Source organism: Elgaria multicarinata, chromosome 2 (genome assembly GCF_023053635.1).
Source record: "Elgaria multicarinata webbii isolate HBS135686 ecotype San Diego chromosome 2, rElgMul1.1.pri, whole genome shotgun sequence".
Lineage (NCBI taxonomy): Eukaryota > Metazoa > Chordata > Lepidosauria > Squamata > Anguidae > Elgaria > Elgaria multicarinata.
The window spans coordinates 17,354,004-17,370,004 of record NC_086172.1 but is presented as its reverse complement, the minus strand read 5'-3'; the positions used below and the strand labels follow the sequence as shown (position 1 = coordinate 17,370,004).

At 42.2% G+C, this 16,001-nt stretch overlaps 1 protein-coding gene across 1 annotated transcript in view; it reads right to left on the bottom strand.

The window, feature by feature from the left end:
- Positions 1 to 4,995: 4,995 nt before the first annotated feature.
- UNC80 (unc-80 homolog, NALCN channel complex subunit) overlaps positions 4,996 to 16,001 on the bottom strand; it is a 186,252-nt gene continuing 175,246 nt past the window's right edge. Inside the window, exon 65 of the mRNA XM_063116088.1 lies at positions 4,996 to 5,847. Coding sequence (XP_062972158.1) covers positions 5,578 to 5,847 — 270 coding nt within the window. The 3' untranslated portion in view covers positions 4,996 to 5,577. The remainder of the gene's footprint in view (positions 5,848 to 16,001) is intronic.

Genomic DNA, 16,001 nt, shown 5'->3' with positions numbered 1-16,001 from the left:
ACCCCCTGGACCTTAATGATTACAGACCAGTATCAAATCTTCCATTTTTGGGCAAGGTGATTGAGAGGGCAGTTGCCTTCCAACTCCAAGCAGTCTTGGATGATACAGATTTTCTAGACCCATTTCAAACCATCTTTAGGGCAGGATACGGAGTTGGCTGTGGTCGCCTTAGTGGATGATCTCCGCATGAGTATTGACAGGGGGATTATGTCCCTGATGGTACTTTTGGACCTTTCAGCGGCTTTCAATGCCATCGACCATGGTATCCTGGAACGCCTGGGTGGTTTGGGAATCAGGGGCACTGTGCTCCAGTGGTTCCACTCCTACCTGTCAGATAGTGATTCTTGAGGATAGTTGCTCCTCAAAAAAGGTGCTGTTGTATGGCGTACCACAATGCTCCATCCTATCCCCAATGCTGTTTAACATCTACTTGAAACCGCTGGGAGAGATCATCTGGAGGAATGGGGCGGGGTGCTATCAGTATGCTGATGACACCCAAATAGATTTCTGTATGCCTTCAATAACAGCATCAGCTAAGGATAGTGTGTCTCCTCTGAATGAATGCTTGGAGGCGGTCATGGGCTGGATGAGGAAAAACAAACTGAAGCTGAATCCAGACAAGGCAGAGGTGCTTGCTGTCAAGGGCTCTGACCTAGGTTTGGAGGTGTGTCAACCAGTTCTGGATGGGGATACACTCCCCCTGAAAGATTGTGTTTGCAGTTTGGGGGTGCTCCTGGATCCGTCACTCCAAATGACAGCCCAAATAGATGCGATGGCCAGGCGTGCCTACTATCAGCTTTGGCTGTTACGCCAGTTGCGCCCCTTCCTAGAGTCAGAAGACCTAAAGACGGTTGTGCACGTGCTGGTAACCTCAAGGCTTGACTTCTGCAATGCACTGTACAAAGGGCCATCATTGTACCTTCTTTGGAAACTTCAACTAGTTCAAAATATGGCAGCTAGGTTGGTCACCAGTACATCTAGAGGTGAGCATATTACCCCAACATTAAAATCACTCCAGTGGCTGCCAATTAGTTTCCGGGCAAAGTACAAAGTTTTGGTCATTACCTTTAAAGCCCTACATGGTTTGGGTCCAGGTTACCTGCAGGATCGCCTTCTCCCATACTGTCCGCCACGCACACTCAGGTCCTCTGGGGAGAACTTACGTCAGTCAGCCTAAACTAGGCTGACATCTGTTACCCAGAGGACCCTTTCTTCTGTCGTCCCCAAATTGTGGAACAGCCTGCCGGAGGAGATTTGTAAAATTAACTCTCTCTGTGATTTTAAGACAGCTTTGAAAACTAGCCTTTTCCAGCAGGCCTACCCAGTCCCAGATGAATGTGAAATCAAGTATTTTTAAGATGTGTTGATTCTTGTACTAATGTTGTTCCACGCCTCAATCCAAAGGGAGAGGCGGGTAATAAATATATATATAAATAAATAAATAATCACCTGTGTTAGTGTTCCAAGCATATTCTGTCAATGTTCTGTATAGATTCACTTATCACAAAAGTTAGTATGTTCACCCATAGAGTTAATCCAGCTAGCTTGTTAAATCTACACAGAAAGTGGCAAACTCACGTAGTAAGTGGCTTGTGTTCATCAGGATGATTCCCCATTTGTTAATGTCTATTTCCGAAGATCAGGACAAGTAGACTTGTGACCCCACCAAGACAAATGGAGCCCACCAGGGCTTAATGAACTTGAGACTGCACAAATGGGGGAGGGAAGGAGAGGGGGGATGATATCAAACCTCTAGCAGACACAATGCATGGGTGGTGGGTTATGTTTGGCTTGATGTAAAGGCCTGCATAGACATTAACACTGGAAAAGAATACAGTGAAATGACGCGAGTCCACATAAATGCTTACATAAGCATGGGTTCATTCCGCTTGTTGAATCACAATTGTACAGGCCTACCATAGCTTTTAATGGAATAAGTACTAAGTGATGTGCATATTGCAAATGCTCATTCTCTGGAAAAAAAATCTTAGTGACAGAACTTCCTCCAAACATAACAAAATATTTATAGACAAGTTTTATTATTTATGCATATTCAAACAGTAAATATTGTAATCTCTTTCATGAACGTAATTCATACATTTCTATAGTTTATTTTATCCTTCATCTTTGGTCATTTGGCACACATTTTTGTTCTATATCCTTTGAAACCATAGTTTTAAACGCTTATGTCTTCTTAGTGGGGTTTCATTTTTCAGTTAACTTAAAACATCAATCTTAATGGGTACAAATAGATAATTTGATATGTTTCATTTAATGGTTCATATAAACAAGTATTTTCATTAAAGCCCCTTGGTTTCAAATATTTAACATGGAACAAAAGTCCTTCCTTTACTTCCTATATGTAGCATATATTAGTGATAAGGTAACATTTTCCTGACTACCCTGAGATTATTTACCAATGTATAATTGCTGTTACTAATTGCTGAAGAGATTTGTACAGAAGTATTTTATTTTCCAATGATTTTTTTTTTACATAACTCTTTGGCAATGGAAGTGTCAAAATACACTGAAATCTTGACAGGGAATACCCTAGATTTAGAGAGAAATAGTTTACTTATATAGATAACTCTAGTTGAGTTGGACTTTTGATGCCAATTCTTCTTTTCTAAAATATATATTTCAAAAATTAAAACCAATTCAAGTCTTGACAACATTTCTTCAAAAGCTTGCAGCAACATTCTTGAAAAATACATCCCTTGACACTCCTATACACATACATGTACATACAAACACACATACAGATATTTCAACGTTCTGCACAACTACAGTCACATTAAAATAAGACACAAATGCACACATGATGATAATACCAGGGATTTCCAATACAATAATTCTCCCTTTCTATAGAACTGGACTGGGATTGGGCACTGCTTGAAAAGCTATCAGGAGGCACATGTTGAAGAGGAAATTTAACAATAAACTTTGTGAGCATGGCTGTGATCTCATAACTTGGTAGCACAGTCTTAGAAAGGGACACCATGTGTTTTTTAATAATAGCAACAGCAAGTTAATGTAAAAAAACTGAAAGAACAAAATTTACTGAACACTGACAGACTTTTTTTTTTTACAACACAGACATTTGTTGAACATTACGTGCACGTAAGGCCTCTAACACTAAGTAAGTAGCATCAGTTTTCTTCACAGCAGAAATATACTTGTCACATATCAATATACTGGAAGAAAGCACAAATTCCATTAGAGTACACTTATATGCACCGTTAATTAGTACAGTGCAGCCAAAATGAAATAAAAATACACAAGAAGAACAGACGTGCTCAGTATCTCAGTAGATTGCTTAAGCATCAACAGTCCTCTTTTGGCTGTCAGACTGAATTTATCTTTCTAAGATAACTTTTGTAAGTCACTAATATATGTTTTTAAATTGCAACTTTTAAAAGAAAACAAAAATATCACAACAGGCATATTTTTGAGTTCTCATTATGGCTTACTAAAATGGATCCAATACTTTACAATGGGTAATGATAAAGATACAAAATTTCATAAGAATTGACTTTGATATAGTGAATCACAGTATTTTCTGTTCTTAATGTGTGATTGGGTGAAGTATTTAGTGCACACAAAGATAAATGCTCTCTATCTAAACTAGACTGTCATTATTGAAAACATTTTTGTAAAAATCTGTAAATACAGGTATAGATATTCACCAGCATTTCCTTATCATACTCTCTCAGTATGCACCAATAAATCTGACCAAATCCCTAAACATTAACAAAGAAAATCTCAGCCTGAGACCAGATAAATTATAAGTTGTGCCCTTTAAAAAAATAAATGCTTTTTAATGAAAATAATTCATTTATAATTTGGATAATTACTTAAAGGAGAAGCGAATCCAACACATTTCTACTGCCAGGCACAATATACTGCTGCTTTGATTATGAGATAACAAAAAAAGTAGTAAAACCTATTTCAGTCTGCTATAAAGTCCGCACATTAAATCTTTTATTTTTATATCATAGTTTGTCTAATGCATTTAAGCATGTAGAGTATAAAAGAACTATATTGTTCGCCACCATGCCTTTATATGACTGTTCCCTGAGTAGAACGGTTATGAACTTGGAAACAGAATTATACTTTCTGAGCGATATCATTCCACTTTCTAACTGAATCCAATGAGAAAGCCACCCTAGGAATAAGCCAATTATCAGCTTAATTAAGAACATTTAAGAAGTAACATACAGTTACATTTTGTTTTTGTTTTGTTTTCAAAAAAACACCTCAGTGTGGTACAGAGGCTTGATTGGTTTAAAGTGACGGGAGTGATGCAAATTAGTTTCTTCTTTATGAAAACGGTAAAAATACACTTTGTGCCATACATTTTTGCTGCATAGCTTCAGAAATCATTCCGAGCTATTTATGATTCTGTAATTTAAATATAGCCTCGTAGAACAGGCTATTCTGGTAACCATACATATGACTGGCACAATAATCCGTTTTAGAATCCTTTAGACATGAACTAAACTAATATCAAGATAGTGATGTTAAACTAAAAAGGTTATTAGCTACTTGAAAATTAATGGTTACATTCATATTTCATTTAGCCTGGATTGCAAATCATCCATGATTTCAAAGAATTAAGCAGCACACAATAGAGGTATAATTCATAAATACTAAGCTTTTTCACAGAGTTTCACAAATACCTTCATTTTTTCATAAGTGAACATGGAAATAAACGTGTTCATATTACAGGCTCTCAGTGTATAGAAATAGTTATTCCCTACAAATCAACTCCTGGTTTAGTTGTAGGTAGATAATAGTAATAGAAAGTTATGGATAAATATATAATTGCAGATATGCACAAAACAGATATTGAAAGACCCCACATTAATCCTGCTGTTTTTAGGTTAAGGTTACTCAGTGTTTCAAAGCAGAATATTTAGCTGCATTTGCATCAATTGCAGAAGACTTGCCCAAACTCTGCATAGCATGATCAATTCAGTATAGTCTGCATTAATTTTTAGAGAAATGAAAACAATTTATAGGTTAAATCTCAGAGTGTGCAAGTGCAAACAAGGGCCAGAAATTACCCAAAATATTCCTCTGATCTTTGTCTGGCATTTGACATTCTGATGCTAATCGGAACACATACAGTCATAAAACATTCTGTAGCTCTATAGCTACAGTAATTATGTTTGTGATGAATATACTATGTACGTATATCTCCCTTCTGACATTACAAAAATAAACTTCAGGATACTATAGTAAGGTGGCCAACCTCTAGAAAGATTGTCCTCTTTTTCTGCCTAGCATTTATTAATGTAATTTATTTTATTGTAGAAGCTGAAGAGTGTAAAATACCATGATGTTGTGACTTAGTTCTGTGCCTAAGAATGTTCCAAGTTATTCCTCTATCTCATGGTGTGCCCTGAGTCCAACTAGATCTGTTGAAAGGTGTGGCTTTTTTAAAATATATTGGCCCACCTGTACCAAATAAGATACAGCATTTATAAAGTGCTCTCTTTCAATTACGTCCAGAGGGATGTGATGACTAGAGGGAGGTCTCTTCTTCATTTAATGAATTACAGTTTCCTTCCCAAGTCAAACATGAGACTCATCTAGGTCAACATCAGTTTGCCCCACCTCAACTTGTGTGAAGTTGAACTGGCTGGAAAGAAGGGGATTCTCCATCCCATTATCCTCACTTATGTGAAGGACAGTGTCTTCATGTTGCAATAAGCTGGTGGTCTCTAGTCCTGTAAAATCCTCAGTGTCGGAAAGCTGCGTGGGTGGAGGGGTACTGTGTGCTTGCACTGGCTTTTGCTCAGGGTCCTCCTCTTTTTTATCTTTTTCAGCAGGAAGTGTCTCAATCTGGAATGAAAAAAGGTTATTGCAGATCAACAGTAGATTGCAATTTCCTTTAAACCATCAGATATTAAGAGGCTAGAACATCTACACACATGTAAAAAAAAACCCCACAGGGATTCATTTCTCAATTTCAAACGCTACCCATCTCTCTCTCCCCACCACCCCCTCACCCCACAACCTCCTTTTCATCCTTCCTCTAATCAGCCACACCAGGGTAGAAGGTTTGCTCCAGTAAACCAACTCTATCAATGATCAGCCTAAGCAATTAATTCATAAAGGAAAAGAATGTTACGATCCAGTTTTTAATAAAATGGTAACTGCATTTTATTTGCACCTGAAAAACATTTAATAATTATGAGGAATGATGAAAAATACTGCATGCAATTAATACATCCTGGAATATAACATTATAGTATGCCATATTCAAAGATGTATTCCCCCTGTGGGAGCAAGTAAAAGAGGGTAGCATTTCACAAAAGGAATCCTAATTCATTAATGTAAGTTGCAGCTCTGCTGGCAAGACCGAGAGAAGTACTTCATTTGGTCTTTCAAAGGTCTCCCACGGTCGATGTTCTTCATGTAATCAAGAGGCAACTTGAATTAAGTAATAAAATATTAACTTTGGGGAATATTTTAGTTGATTAATTAGGAACATAGGAAGCTGCCTTGTATTAGGTCAGACTATCAAGCCCAGTATGGTCTACTCTTGACTGGTAATGGTGCACCAGGGCCTCACTCAAGCAGAGTTCTTCCCACCCAATCCAATCATCTGCCTTTGTTTTAATGTCTTTTCTGAAATGGATTTATATGTCCTTCCACACTGTCCTTTTTATATGGCACTGACATCGTTCATTCATTCATTCATTACTAAGAATCCAGATGACATTTCTCACAATCTGTTGCCCATTTCTCCAATGTCACCTCTATTTTTAAAATTGCTGGCCTGTAGAGATTTTTGAAGGGTTAATGAGTGAAATATATAGAATATTGTTGGAGAAAGGGTCGATGGATAGTTCAGGTAAAATGGTTTGGGAGACAGATTTAAATGTACAAATAGGACAACAGAGCTGGGAGGGACAATGGAAACAAAGAGCGTTGAGAAATATGTCAGTAAGAATAAAAGAGAATTATTTTAAAATTATATGGAGGTGGTACCTAACCCCGGTTAGATTAAATAAGATAAATAATCAGCACTCAGCAAATTGTTGGAGAGGATGTGGGGGAAAAGGAATGTATTTACATATGTGGTGGGAATGCAAATATGTTCAAAAATTGTGGAAGATGGTGTTTTTGGAGATTGAAGAAATTGTGGGAATGAAGATAGAACGAACACCAAAAGTTGCATTACTGTCACTATTTGAAGATTTAAAATGTAAAAAAGAAATTAAGGAATTGATAACGAATTTGCTGACTGCAGCAAGATTGATTGTAGTTAGGAACTGGAAGATTCAAGGGGATTATTGTATTGAAGAATGGTATAAAGAAGTATGGGACATAGCTATTTATGATAAATTGACTTGTAATATTAAATTCAGAAGAGGTATAGCTAAAACAAATGATTTTGAAGGAATCTGGAAACAGTTCCTAATATTTGTGTTTTCTAAAGGAAGTGGGAAACCACCAGCAGAAGAAAGTATGAGATTTTGGAATCAGGAATGAGATCCCGAGGTGGGGGGTGCACTTATATGTTAAGTTTGATCATGTTATATAGATATGATATTGATGTTATTCAACAACAACAACAACAACAACAAGATTTTTGAAGTTTCTATTACAACTATGTTTGAGGTGTGTGTGGCGTTATCCCACAATTGAGTATCTTGTATATGTCTAGATCAGTATGTCTGGTAAGTATGGAGTGTTAAGTATGGGTGTGTTTTATGATGTAATAGGTTGGGGGGAAGGAGTATATAAGGAGAGTGTTGAGAGTTTGGAGTTTGAGTTGTGTGTGAGTTTGAGTGCGTGTGAGGAGAGTAAGAAGAGTTTGGATTCTAGAGACTTAGGATTGGTGTGAAGAGAGTGAGGTAGCTGGTGTGTGGAGAGTTTAGGTCAGGCAGGATTGAAAGTATTATATTTTGATTTAAAGCTTTTAAACAACAATAAACTTATTACTTTGTTAGCTACCAAATACCACATGTCAGCTTGGCATTATTAACCTACCTTACAGTTATTAAACACCCACACCAGAGTATTCCCACAGTTTATTTTGAGAGATCCTATATTAAAGCTGTTTCCCTCATAGCTAGGGGAAAGGTTTTATTTAACCCTTCCTCAGGTTTTCAGGTGATGGTGCTTGTCCTGAGAAGGGTTTATGCGATGGGGCGTAGTGTAAGGGTCTGTTACGTCGCAGTGTGAACTGACACTGCACTATGTCTCACCCGATTTGGAGGAGTAAGTTTTTTGTGACAAAGTTATCCAACATCTAACCCCATTTCTCTCTATTGCTAGCATACAGCCCATTTCACCATGGGTGCTGGTAGTTCTGAGGGCGAAACACACTACAAATAGCAATTTTTGGGGTAGTGCTGGGTGAGAAGACAACGTCACCCTCTGGGAAGCCAGAGAGGAGTTGGATTTTTTAAGTCACTAAACCAGCAGGTGATGCGCTCCCAAACTCCACGGAAGAAGCGTTTCGGCTTAGTCTGGCCTGTTCTGCACCTGCTCTAGTCATCTTCCAAGTCAAGGCTGTGCACTTGCCTTCAGCAAGTAATAATTAAAATTAAGAAGAAGAATTATTATTATTATTATTATTATTTAAAAATTCTTTTAAACTGGCTGAATAGAAAACAGCATTGGAAATAGACACTTGGGGAAGGTAATTGTGAAAGCAGCAACAACGGGGTGCTGATGTGGGACCCAAGACCTGAACCCTAAAAAAGAAGGAGCAAAGGGGCAGAAAAAGACAGTTGGTTCTAGGTGCTGAGGGAAGAGGAGGCCCGTTCTTGAGGGGGGTCATTTAAAGATAGGACGATGAGATCAGGGACATTTGGGGATGGGGATGGTTATACATTCTGATGGGCATTGCCATTTACTTCTTTTTTCTCCTGATGGTGGGGTGATTTTGTTGTATTTATTAGTGAACCATATTCCCCCACCTTCACATTAATTTGGGGGGGGGGGGCAGAGGAGGGATTGCAGGGTTTCCATGGCAATTTGCAGGGCTTCTTCCCTCACCTCCGGGAGGCCGTATTTGCCATTATGGAAGTAAGGCAAAAGCTCTGCCACATAATTTGCCGACATTCTCTTGCCTTCTCCTTCCTGATTTTATTTTTAAATCAATAATGTTTTCCCTGATTAACTTACAGTTATGGAAAGACTTTTATGCGCACATGCAGCATCTAGAGTGCTTGAGGGGAGGATGGATAAATGCAGCAGTGGGTGCCATCTTTTCTGGCAGAGGCGCTGGTTTTCTTGAAGGTTCAATGACAGGTCATGCCATGTTTACTTCTTGCTGGGATGGGTTTTTGTTTTTAATTGAGGCAGGGATGGGAGAGAGAAACTGATCAGTGGGAGCCGCCACCTTTGTTTCTGGCATAGAGGCTTTACTTGATAACATGGCAACAGCAAGAAACACCATTTTTGCTTCTGGCAGAGAGACTGATTATTGTTAACATACTTTATGGCTATTAAAGCCTGAGCTTTGAACTTTGAAGTTTCAAAATTTCCTGCATGTCTACACTGCTCAAGCTTCAGTTTAAAACAAAAGTGAATAAAATCAGTCCGTTAGATCTCTAGTAATAACCCTTACACAACCGTATTCTTGTATAAGCTTTTTATTAAGATGGTGTGTCATTATCTTATCATTATCAGTCTATCAAATACTACCTGTTCTAGAATTAACCACCAAATGACCTACATATCCACCTTATTCAGTTCTGCCCAGTTTGTTTGTTTTTCTTTTCTGGTTTCAGGCAGCCGGCTCAGGTCAGCCTTCCATCCTCCCGAAGTTGGTAAAATGAGTACCCAGTTAGCTGGGGGAAAGGTAATAACGGCCGGGGAAGGCAACGGCAAACCACCCCGCTATAAGGCCTGCCAAGAAAACGTCAGTGAAAGCTGGCGTCCCTCCAAGAGTCAGTAATGACTCAGTGCTTGCACGAGAGGTTCCTTTCCTTTCCTTCTTTGGTGGGAAAAGGGGTCTAGTGTCCTCAGCAGTAGATTTCTAGTTAATGGGGGGAGGATCTCTCTCTCTCTCTCTCTCTCTATATATATATATATATGTGTGTGTGTGTGTGTGTGTGTGTGTGTGTGTGTGTGTTGCATACACACACATAGTGCACACCAGCACTGGTGCTTACATATGCATGACCTTTTGAAAGGGAAAAGCCCCCCCAAATATTCATTTCCCCAGAACAGTAGTAATGGCTGCAGTAGGAAAGAAATGGACAGTTGAAGCTACTTCTGCAATGATGGGGAAAAGTCCCTCTCTAACATTCAGCTGCTACATTCACTACGTATTGCAGTCAGAGTTGGCCCTGTGATTAGACAGCTGATTTTCAATGCCATGAAAGGGCAGAAAATTGATAGCGATTACATTTATTATTGTTGTTGTATTTTTACTGCCAGGGAGCAGGAGAGGTACTTTGGGGGGTTTCTTCCTCGGAACAAAATCACTTGACTGGCCTTGGATACTGTGCAACCTGACTGGCGGCAGGCAGGGGTACAAGGAATGGGACATTTGCTGCTTTGCTTCAGGCCAAAAATGTCTTGGGCTGCCCCTGATTGCAGCATAATAATATGTTGAGTTCTCCATGTCATTGCCCAGCAGACATAAGGAAATGTGCACTGTGATAATGCCGTGTTGTGAGGTGAATGATATACCTAAATGCTGAATAGGGTGCAGTGAGAAGATTTGCTGGATGTAACATCTTTCATTCTAAGTAAGCTTAAAATAGCTTCATTCAAAAGGACATTTAGTACTTTTGGTGTTTACAAAGTCTGATATATTTTAAAGAGAGAAATCTCAACATCAAGTTCATTAAGTGCTTCCTATAGTTTTCAGTAGGGGTGTGCATGGACCCCCCGCTCCGCTTCACTTAGAGATCCGCCATTTTCGGAGCGGCCCACTTCCGCTCCGCTCCGCTCGGAGCTCCGGATCCGGAGCTCCGTTTTTCCCCCCCATAGGGTTGCATTGAAAGCTAAAAAAGTATACAACTTTTTTTCTGTTCAAGTTAGAAACCTCACGTTTGGCACCATGACACCTCATGGACATATACACACGCACGCCAAGTTTCAAGCAAATCCCATCATCCCCTGATTTTTGGGGAATTTTTGAAAATCGGGCACCCCATTCACACCCCTTGGGATAGCTCTGTCAATTTGCATGTTAGAAACCTCAAACTCGGCACCATGAAAGCTTATCCAGGGATACACATGCACGCCAAGACTCAAGGCAATCCCATCATCCCCTGATTTTTGGCGTGGCTCTAACCTCTAACGCACCACCCATCACACCCCTTTCGATAGCTCCGTCAATTTGCACGTTAGAAACCTCAAACTCGGCACCATGATAGCTTATCCATGTGTCCACATGGACGCCAAGTTTCAAGGCAATCCCATCATCCCCTGATTTTTGGCGAATTTTTGAAAATCGGGCACCCCATTCACACCCCTTGGGATAGCTCCGTCAATTTGCATATTAGAAACCTCAAACTCGGCACCAGGACAGCTTATCCATGTGTCCACATGGACGCCCAGACTCAAGGCAGTCCCATCATCCCCTGATTTTTGGCGCGGCTCTAACCTCTAACGCACCAGCCATCACACCCCTTTCGATAGCTCCGTCAATTTGCACGTTAGAAACCTCAAACTCGGCACCATGATAGCTTATCCACGTGTCCACATGGACGCCAAGTTTCAAGCAAATCCCATCATCCCCTGATTTTTGGCGAATTTTTGAAAATCGGGCACCCCATTCACACCCCTTGGGATAGCTCCGTCAATTTGCATGTTAGAAACCTCAAACTCGGCACCAGGACAGCTTATCTATGTGTCCACATGGACACCCAGACTCAAGGCAATCCCATCATCCCCTGATTTTTGGCACCCCAAATCAAGTCCCATTCTACAACTACGTCAATTTGCACGTTAGAAACCTCAAACTCGGCACCAGGACAGCTTACCCATGTGTCCACATGGATGCCAAGTTTCAAGGCAATCCCATCATCCCCTGATGTTAGGGGAAGTTTTGAAAATCGGGCACTCCAGTATGTCAGGCAATGCAGACAGCTCAATGGGGCCAGTTCAAAGGAAATCCCAACATGCCATGAGATAACCCTAAATCTTCTTCCACACTTGAAAAATGGATTTTTGAACTTGATAAAGTCTAAGTGAGCGCAGGAAGGACTTCTCTCCTGAGTCAAAGCAAGACACATACACCATCCCTGCAAGGCGGGAAGGGGAGAAGGGAGGGAAGGCAGGCAGGCAGGCAGGCAGGCAGGCAGGCAGGCAGGCAGGCAGGCAGGCAGGCAGGCAGCATGCATTGTAGTGCTGCAAGGATGGCTTGAGCACTAACGCATAGCAAACCAACCCGTAAGCGGGTGCAAGGAGCAAGTGAGGCAAAGATGGCTGGTTGTTTCTTTCTAAGCCAGCAGTTACGCATTGAGGGGCACAGAGGAGGACGACTGGGAGCAAGCGTGCCGGAGGATGCTGGGCACGAACTGCAAAGCCCATCTCCCAGGCACCAGGCGGGCAGAGAGGCAGGCAGAGCAGGCGAGGAGTCAGTCCTGGCAGATGCCCCACCACAGCAGCACCCCGGGGGAGGCGGGCAGACAGGCAGGCAGGCAGGCAGGCAGCGGGCATTTCTGGGGGCACAAGGAAGTGAGGCCAGGATGGCTGGTTTCTAAGCCAGCACTGCAGTTAGTCACGCATTGCAAACGCAAACCATCCCAGCGAGTCGGTCACCGAGGAGGACAGGCTAGCAGAGGGGCAGGCAGAGTGACATGTCATCGATCTAGTATTGGGGAGGAGTCAGTCCTGGCAGATGCCCCACCACAATAGCACCCTGGGTGGGCGTTGGAAAACGCCATCTTGTGGGTCCATACTTCCCCCACCCCATGTCCTGCAGGGTTGCCTGCCTAACCCTTGTGGGGATGGGAGATGGAGAGCTTAGAGTGGCAGTGCCAGCAGCAGCCTTCGGCTTTCCCCTGGAACCAGTCGCCTTGCCCGCCTCTTTCCCCAGCAAGACCGACTGGTGCTTCCTCTGAAGATGCATCTTCATGCTGCTGGTTCCATAATGCCCTGTAGATGAACCCCTGCTTAGGCTGAGTTTGCAGTGGCGACAGACAGCAAAGCGGGGATCCGCTCCCAACTCAAAGTGGTCCCACACTATGCTTGTCTTTCGCTTCCGTGGTGACATCACCAATTGCCCGCCTGAGCTCTCTGGTGTTGCCACAGAAACAGGGGTGGCAGCGGAAGAGGGGTGGGATGAGACTGGGGAGAGAGCCTCGGCCTGCTACTGCTCCTCCTCAGCCCCCACATCCTGGAGGACCACCGCCTCCTCCTCCTCCCCCTCCACTGTGCTGAGGACCTCGTCTAGGTCCATCAGCGGGCTCATGGGCTCAAAGGATAATGAAGGAGATACTCCTCCTCCTCCTCTAATGGCACTGCTGCCACCTGCCTCTTGCAACCTGCCTCTTGCTGCCACCTGCCTCTTGCCACCTGCCTGCTTACTGGTGCCAGCCTGAGCCTTGCTGCTTTCAGCACGCCTGCTCCCTCTTCTCATGATGACTAATAAAATATTAATACTACTAATAATATGTATAAGGTACTACTAAGAATATGTATAAGAAGAATATAATATGTTTAAATGTAGGGAAATGGGACAAGAAGTGTGTATGCTGTATAAGAAGAATAAAATATCAATACTACTTATAATGTGTATGAGAATATACTAATATATATACTACTAAGAATATGTAAAAGAATATAATAATATGTTTAAGAATATTACTAATAAATGTAGGGAAATGGGACAAGAAGTGTGTGTATGCTTTCAAAAGAAAGCTTTCACAAAAGCAGAACAGTCAGGCTTTAATAGAGGGAAGGGGGGGGGCAACCAACCCAACCAACCAAACACACACTCCAAAATTTAAAAATAAAGTTTATATTAAATCAAAGTAAGGGAAAAACACAGGGCAAACTAAGCTATAAGTCAGAAAGAAGCAAACAAACACACACACACACACGCCAAACTAAATCTATCCTAATCTATCTCCAAAGTCCAAAGCAGGAGCACTAACTAACTAGGTGTTCCCTCCACGAACGCCAACCCACAAAGAGACACAAAGCAGAAAGCTCTCAGGGTGGGTCTGCCTTAGTCCCCCCTCCAACGCTGGGATTGGAGGATGATGGTTTATGAGGTGATCAATTCTCATCAGGATTGGGAGTTGAATGTGCCTGTCATCGCTTCAAAAAAAATTAAAAAAACCAAACCCCGATTTTTAAAAAAACATTGCACGTGAACCACAGGACGCAGAAAGTTGAGAGTAGTCTCAAAATGACCCCCATCCACGACTCTCTGAGCACAAGAATTTTCAGAACGATAGCTTAAAAACCAACCCAGTTATGCCCGAGTCTTTCCCGCAATGCAATCCTATGGGCGAAAAGCCGAAAAACGCCGTTTGAGCCGCGCGGTTGACCCGATTTTCAAAAAAATATAGCACGCGACCCGCACGACGCAGAGAGGTGAGAGTGGTCTCAAAATGACCCCCATCCACGACTCTCTGTGCACAAGAATTTCCAGAATGATAGCTTCAAAAAGAATGTAGTTATCCGCGATTATTTGCTGCAATGCAATCCTATGGCGAAATGTTTTCAAGATGGCGACCGGAGCGCTCCACCTGAACTAGGAACTCCGAAAAATGGTCGCTTGTCTTCGCCTTGCTTCTAGGGGTCTGCGGTCCGCTCCTACTCCGCCTCTGGGTAAGGCGGAGCAGGCCAATCCGCTACTGCTTCTACGCTCCTAATCGGAGCGGAGCACATGCCTAGTTTTCAGCAACATTTGCAGCTTAATCTTATTTAATTCCTGTGCTGCTTTTATTAATATCCTTTTTAACCTAAGCAACACAGTAATGTATCCTACTAGAGTTGCAAAGATCAGGGAACAAATATTTAATATGTTTCGATGCCCAACTGCAGCATTCCCCAACCTGGTGCCCTGCAGATGTTTTGGACTTCAACTCCCATCAGCCCCAGTTAGCATGGTCAATGGTCAGGAATGCTGAGAGTTATTATCCAAAACTTCTGGAGGGCACCAGGTTGGGGAGGCTGTCCCAGAGCGTTTTCAGACGGAGCAGAAATCCATTTTCCTACTGTCACTTTGCCTCCTGCTTCTGTCCCACAATAGGGACGAGCAGCTGCCTCTTTCTTCACACGGGGAAGGAAGAGGAGGCAAGTAGCGACCACGTGGCCCATTCAATGGGCATTTTTGTAGTGCAGCTTCACACAGCAGGAAATGGCGCCAATTATTGTTAGAGCCAAGAAAATATGGATTTTCTGGGTTGTATTTTGTAGCAGAAAAAACAACAGAAGAAGGAGGAAGTGCACAGGAGGATCACTGTGTCATCAAAATGACCCGCAGAGAACCGCAAGTGGCCATTCAAGAGCATGCAATAAAACACTCGTCTAAAGACACTCCCATTGCAACTGAGCCTGAACATGAAGTTGAAACAACTGCCTATTTGCTTCCTTGTTTGCCCCCGTCCCCATTTCCCACACCGTCTTCTGCTGTTCCCTTTGTTAGATTTCAGATTGTGGGGTCATTCAGAAGAGCAATTTTTTTGCGTGATCACCATGGTTTGGTCACCGTTTCCCCCGCCCACTTTACATGACGCTGCTGCCATGCAGTTGTTGTCCCAACTCCCCCCGCCCCCTTCACATGTTATTTTGCTACGAGCAAAATGCAGTACTTTTTGGCGGTCATGTGATGAAATTGCCACCGTCTCCCCATGTAATCTCCCCATCACACTATGCCCTGCTTGAGCAGGCAGGTGTTGGGCGGTGCAGTGGAGGAGGACATGAGCAACCCATTTCCATTTCCATTTCCCAGTGTACACTCAAATGAGAAAAGTTACTGATTGCTTTTACAGGGAGTTGCACGGGTGTTGGGAGGGGGGGAGAGGCAGGCTTCTGAAGACACAGACTTCTGAACTTGTGAAAAA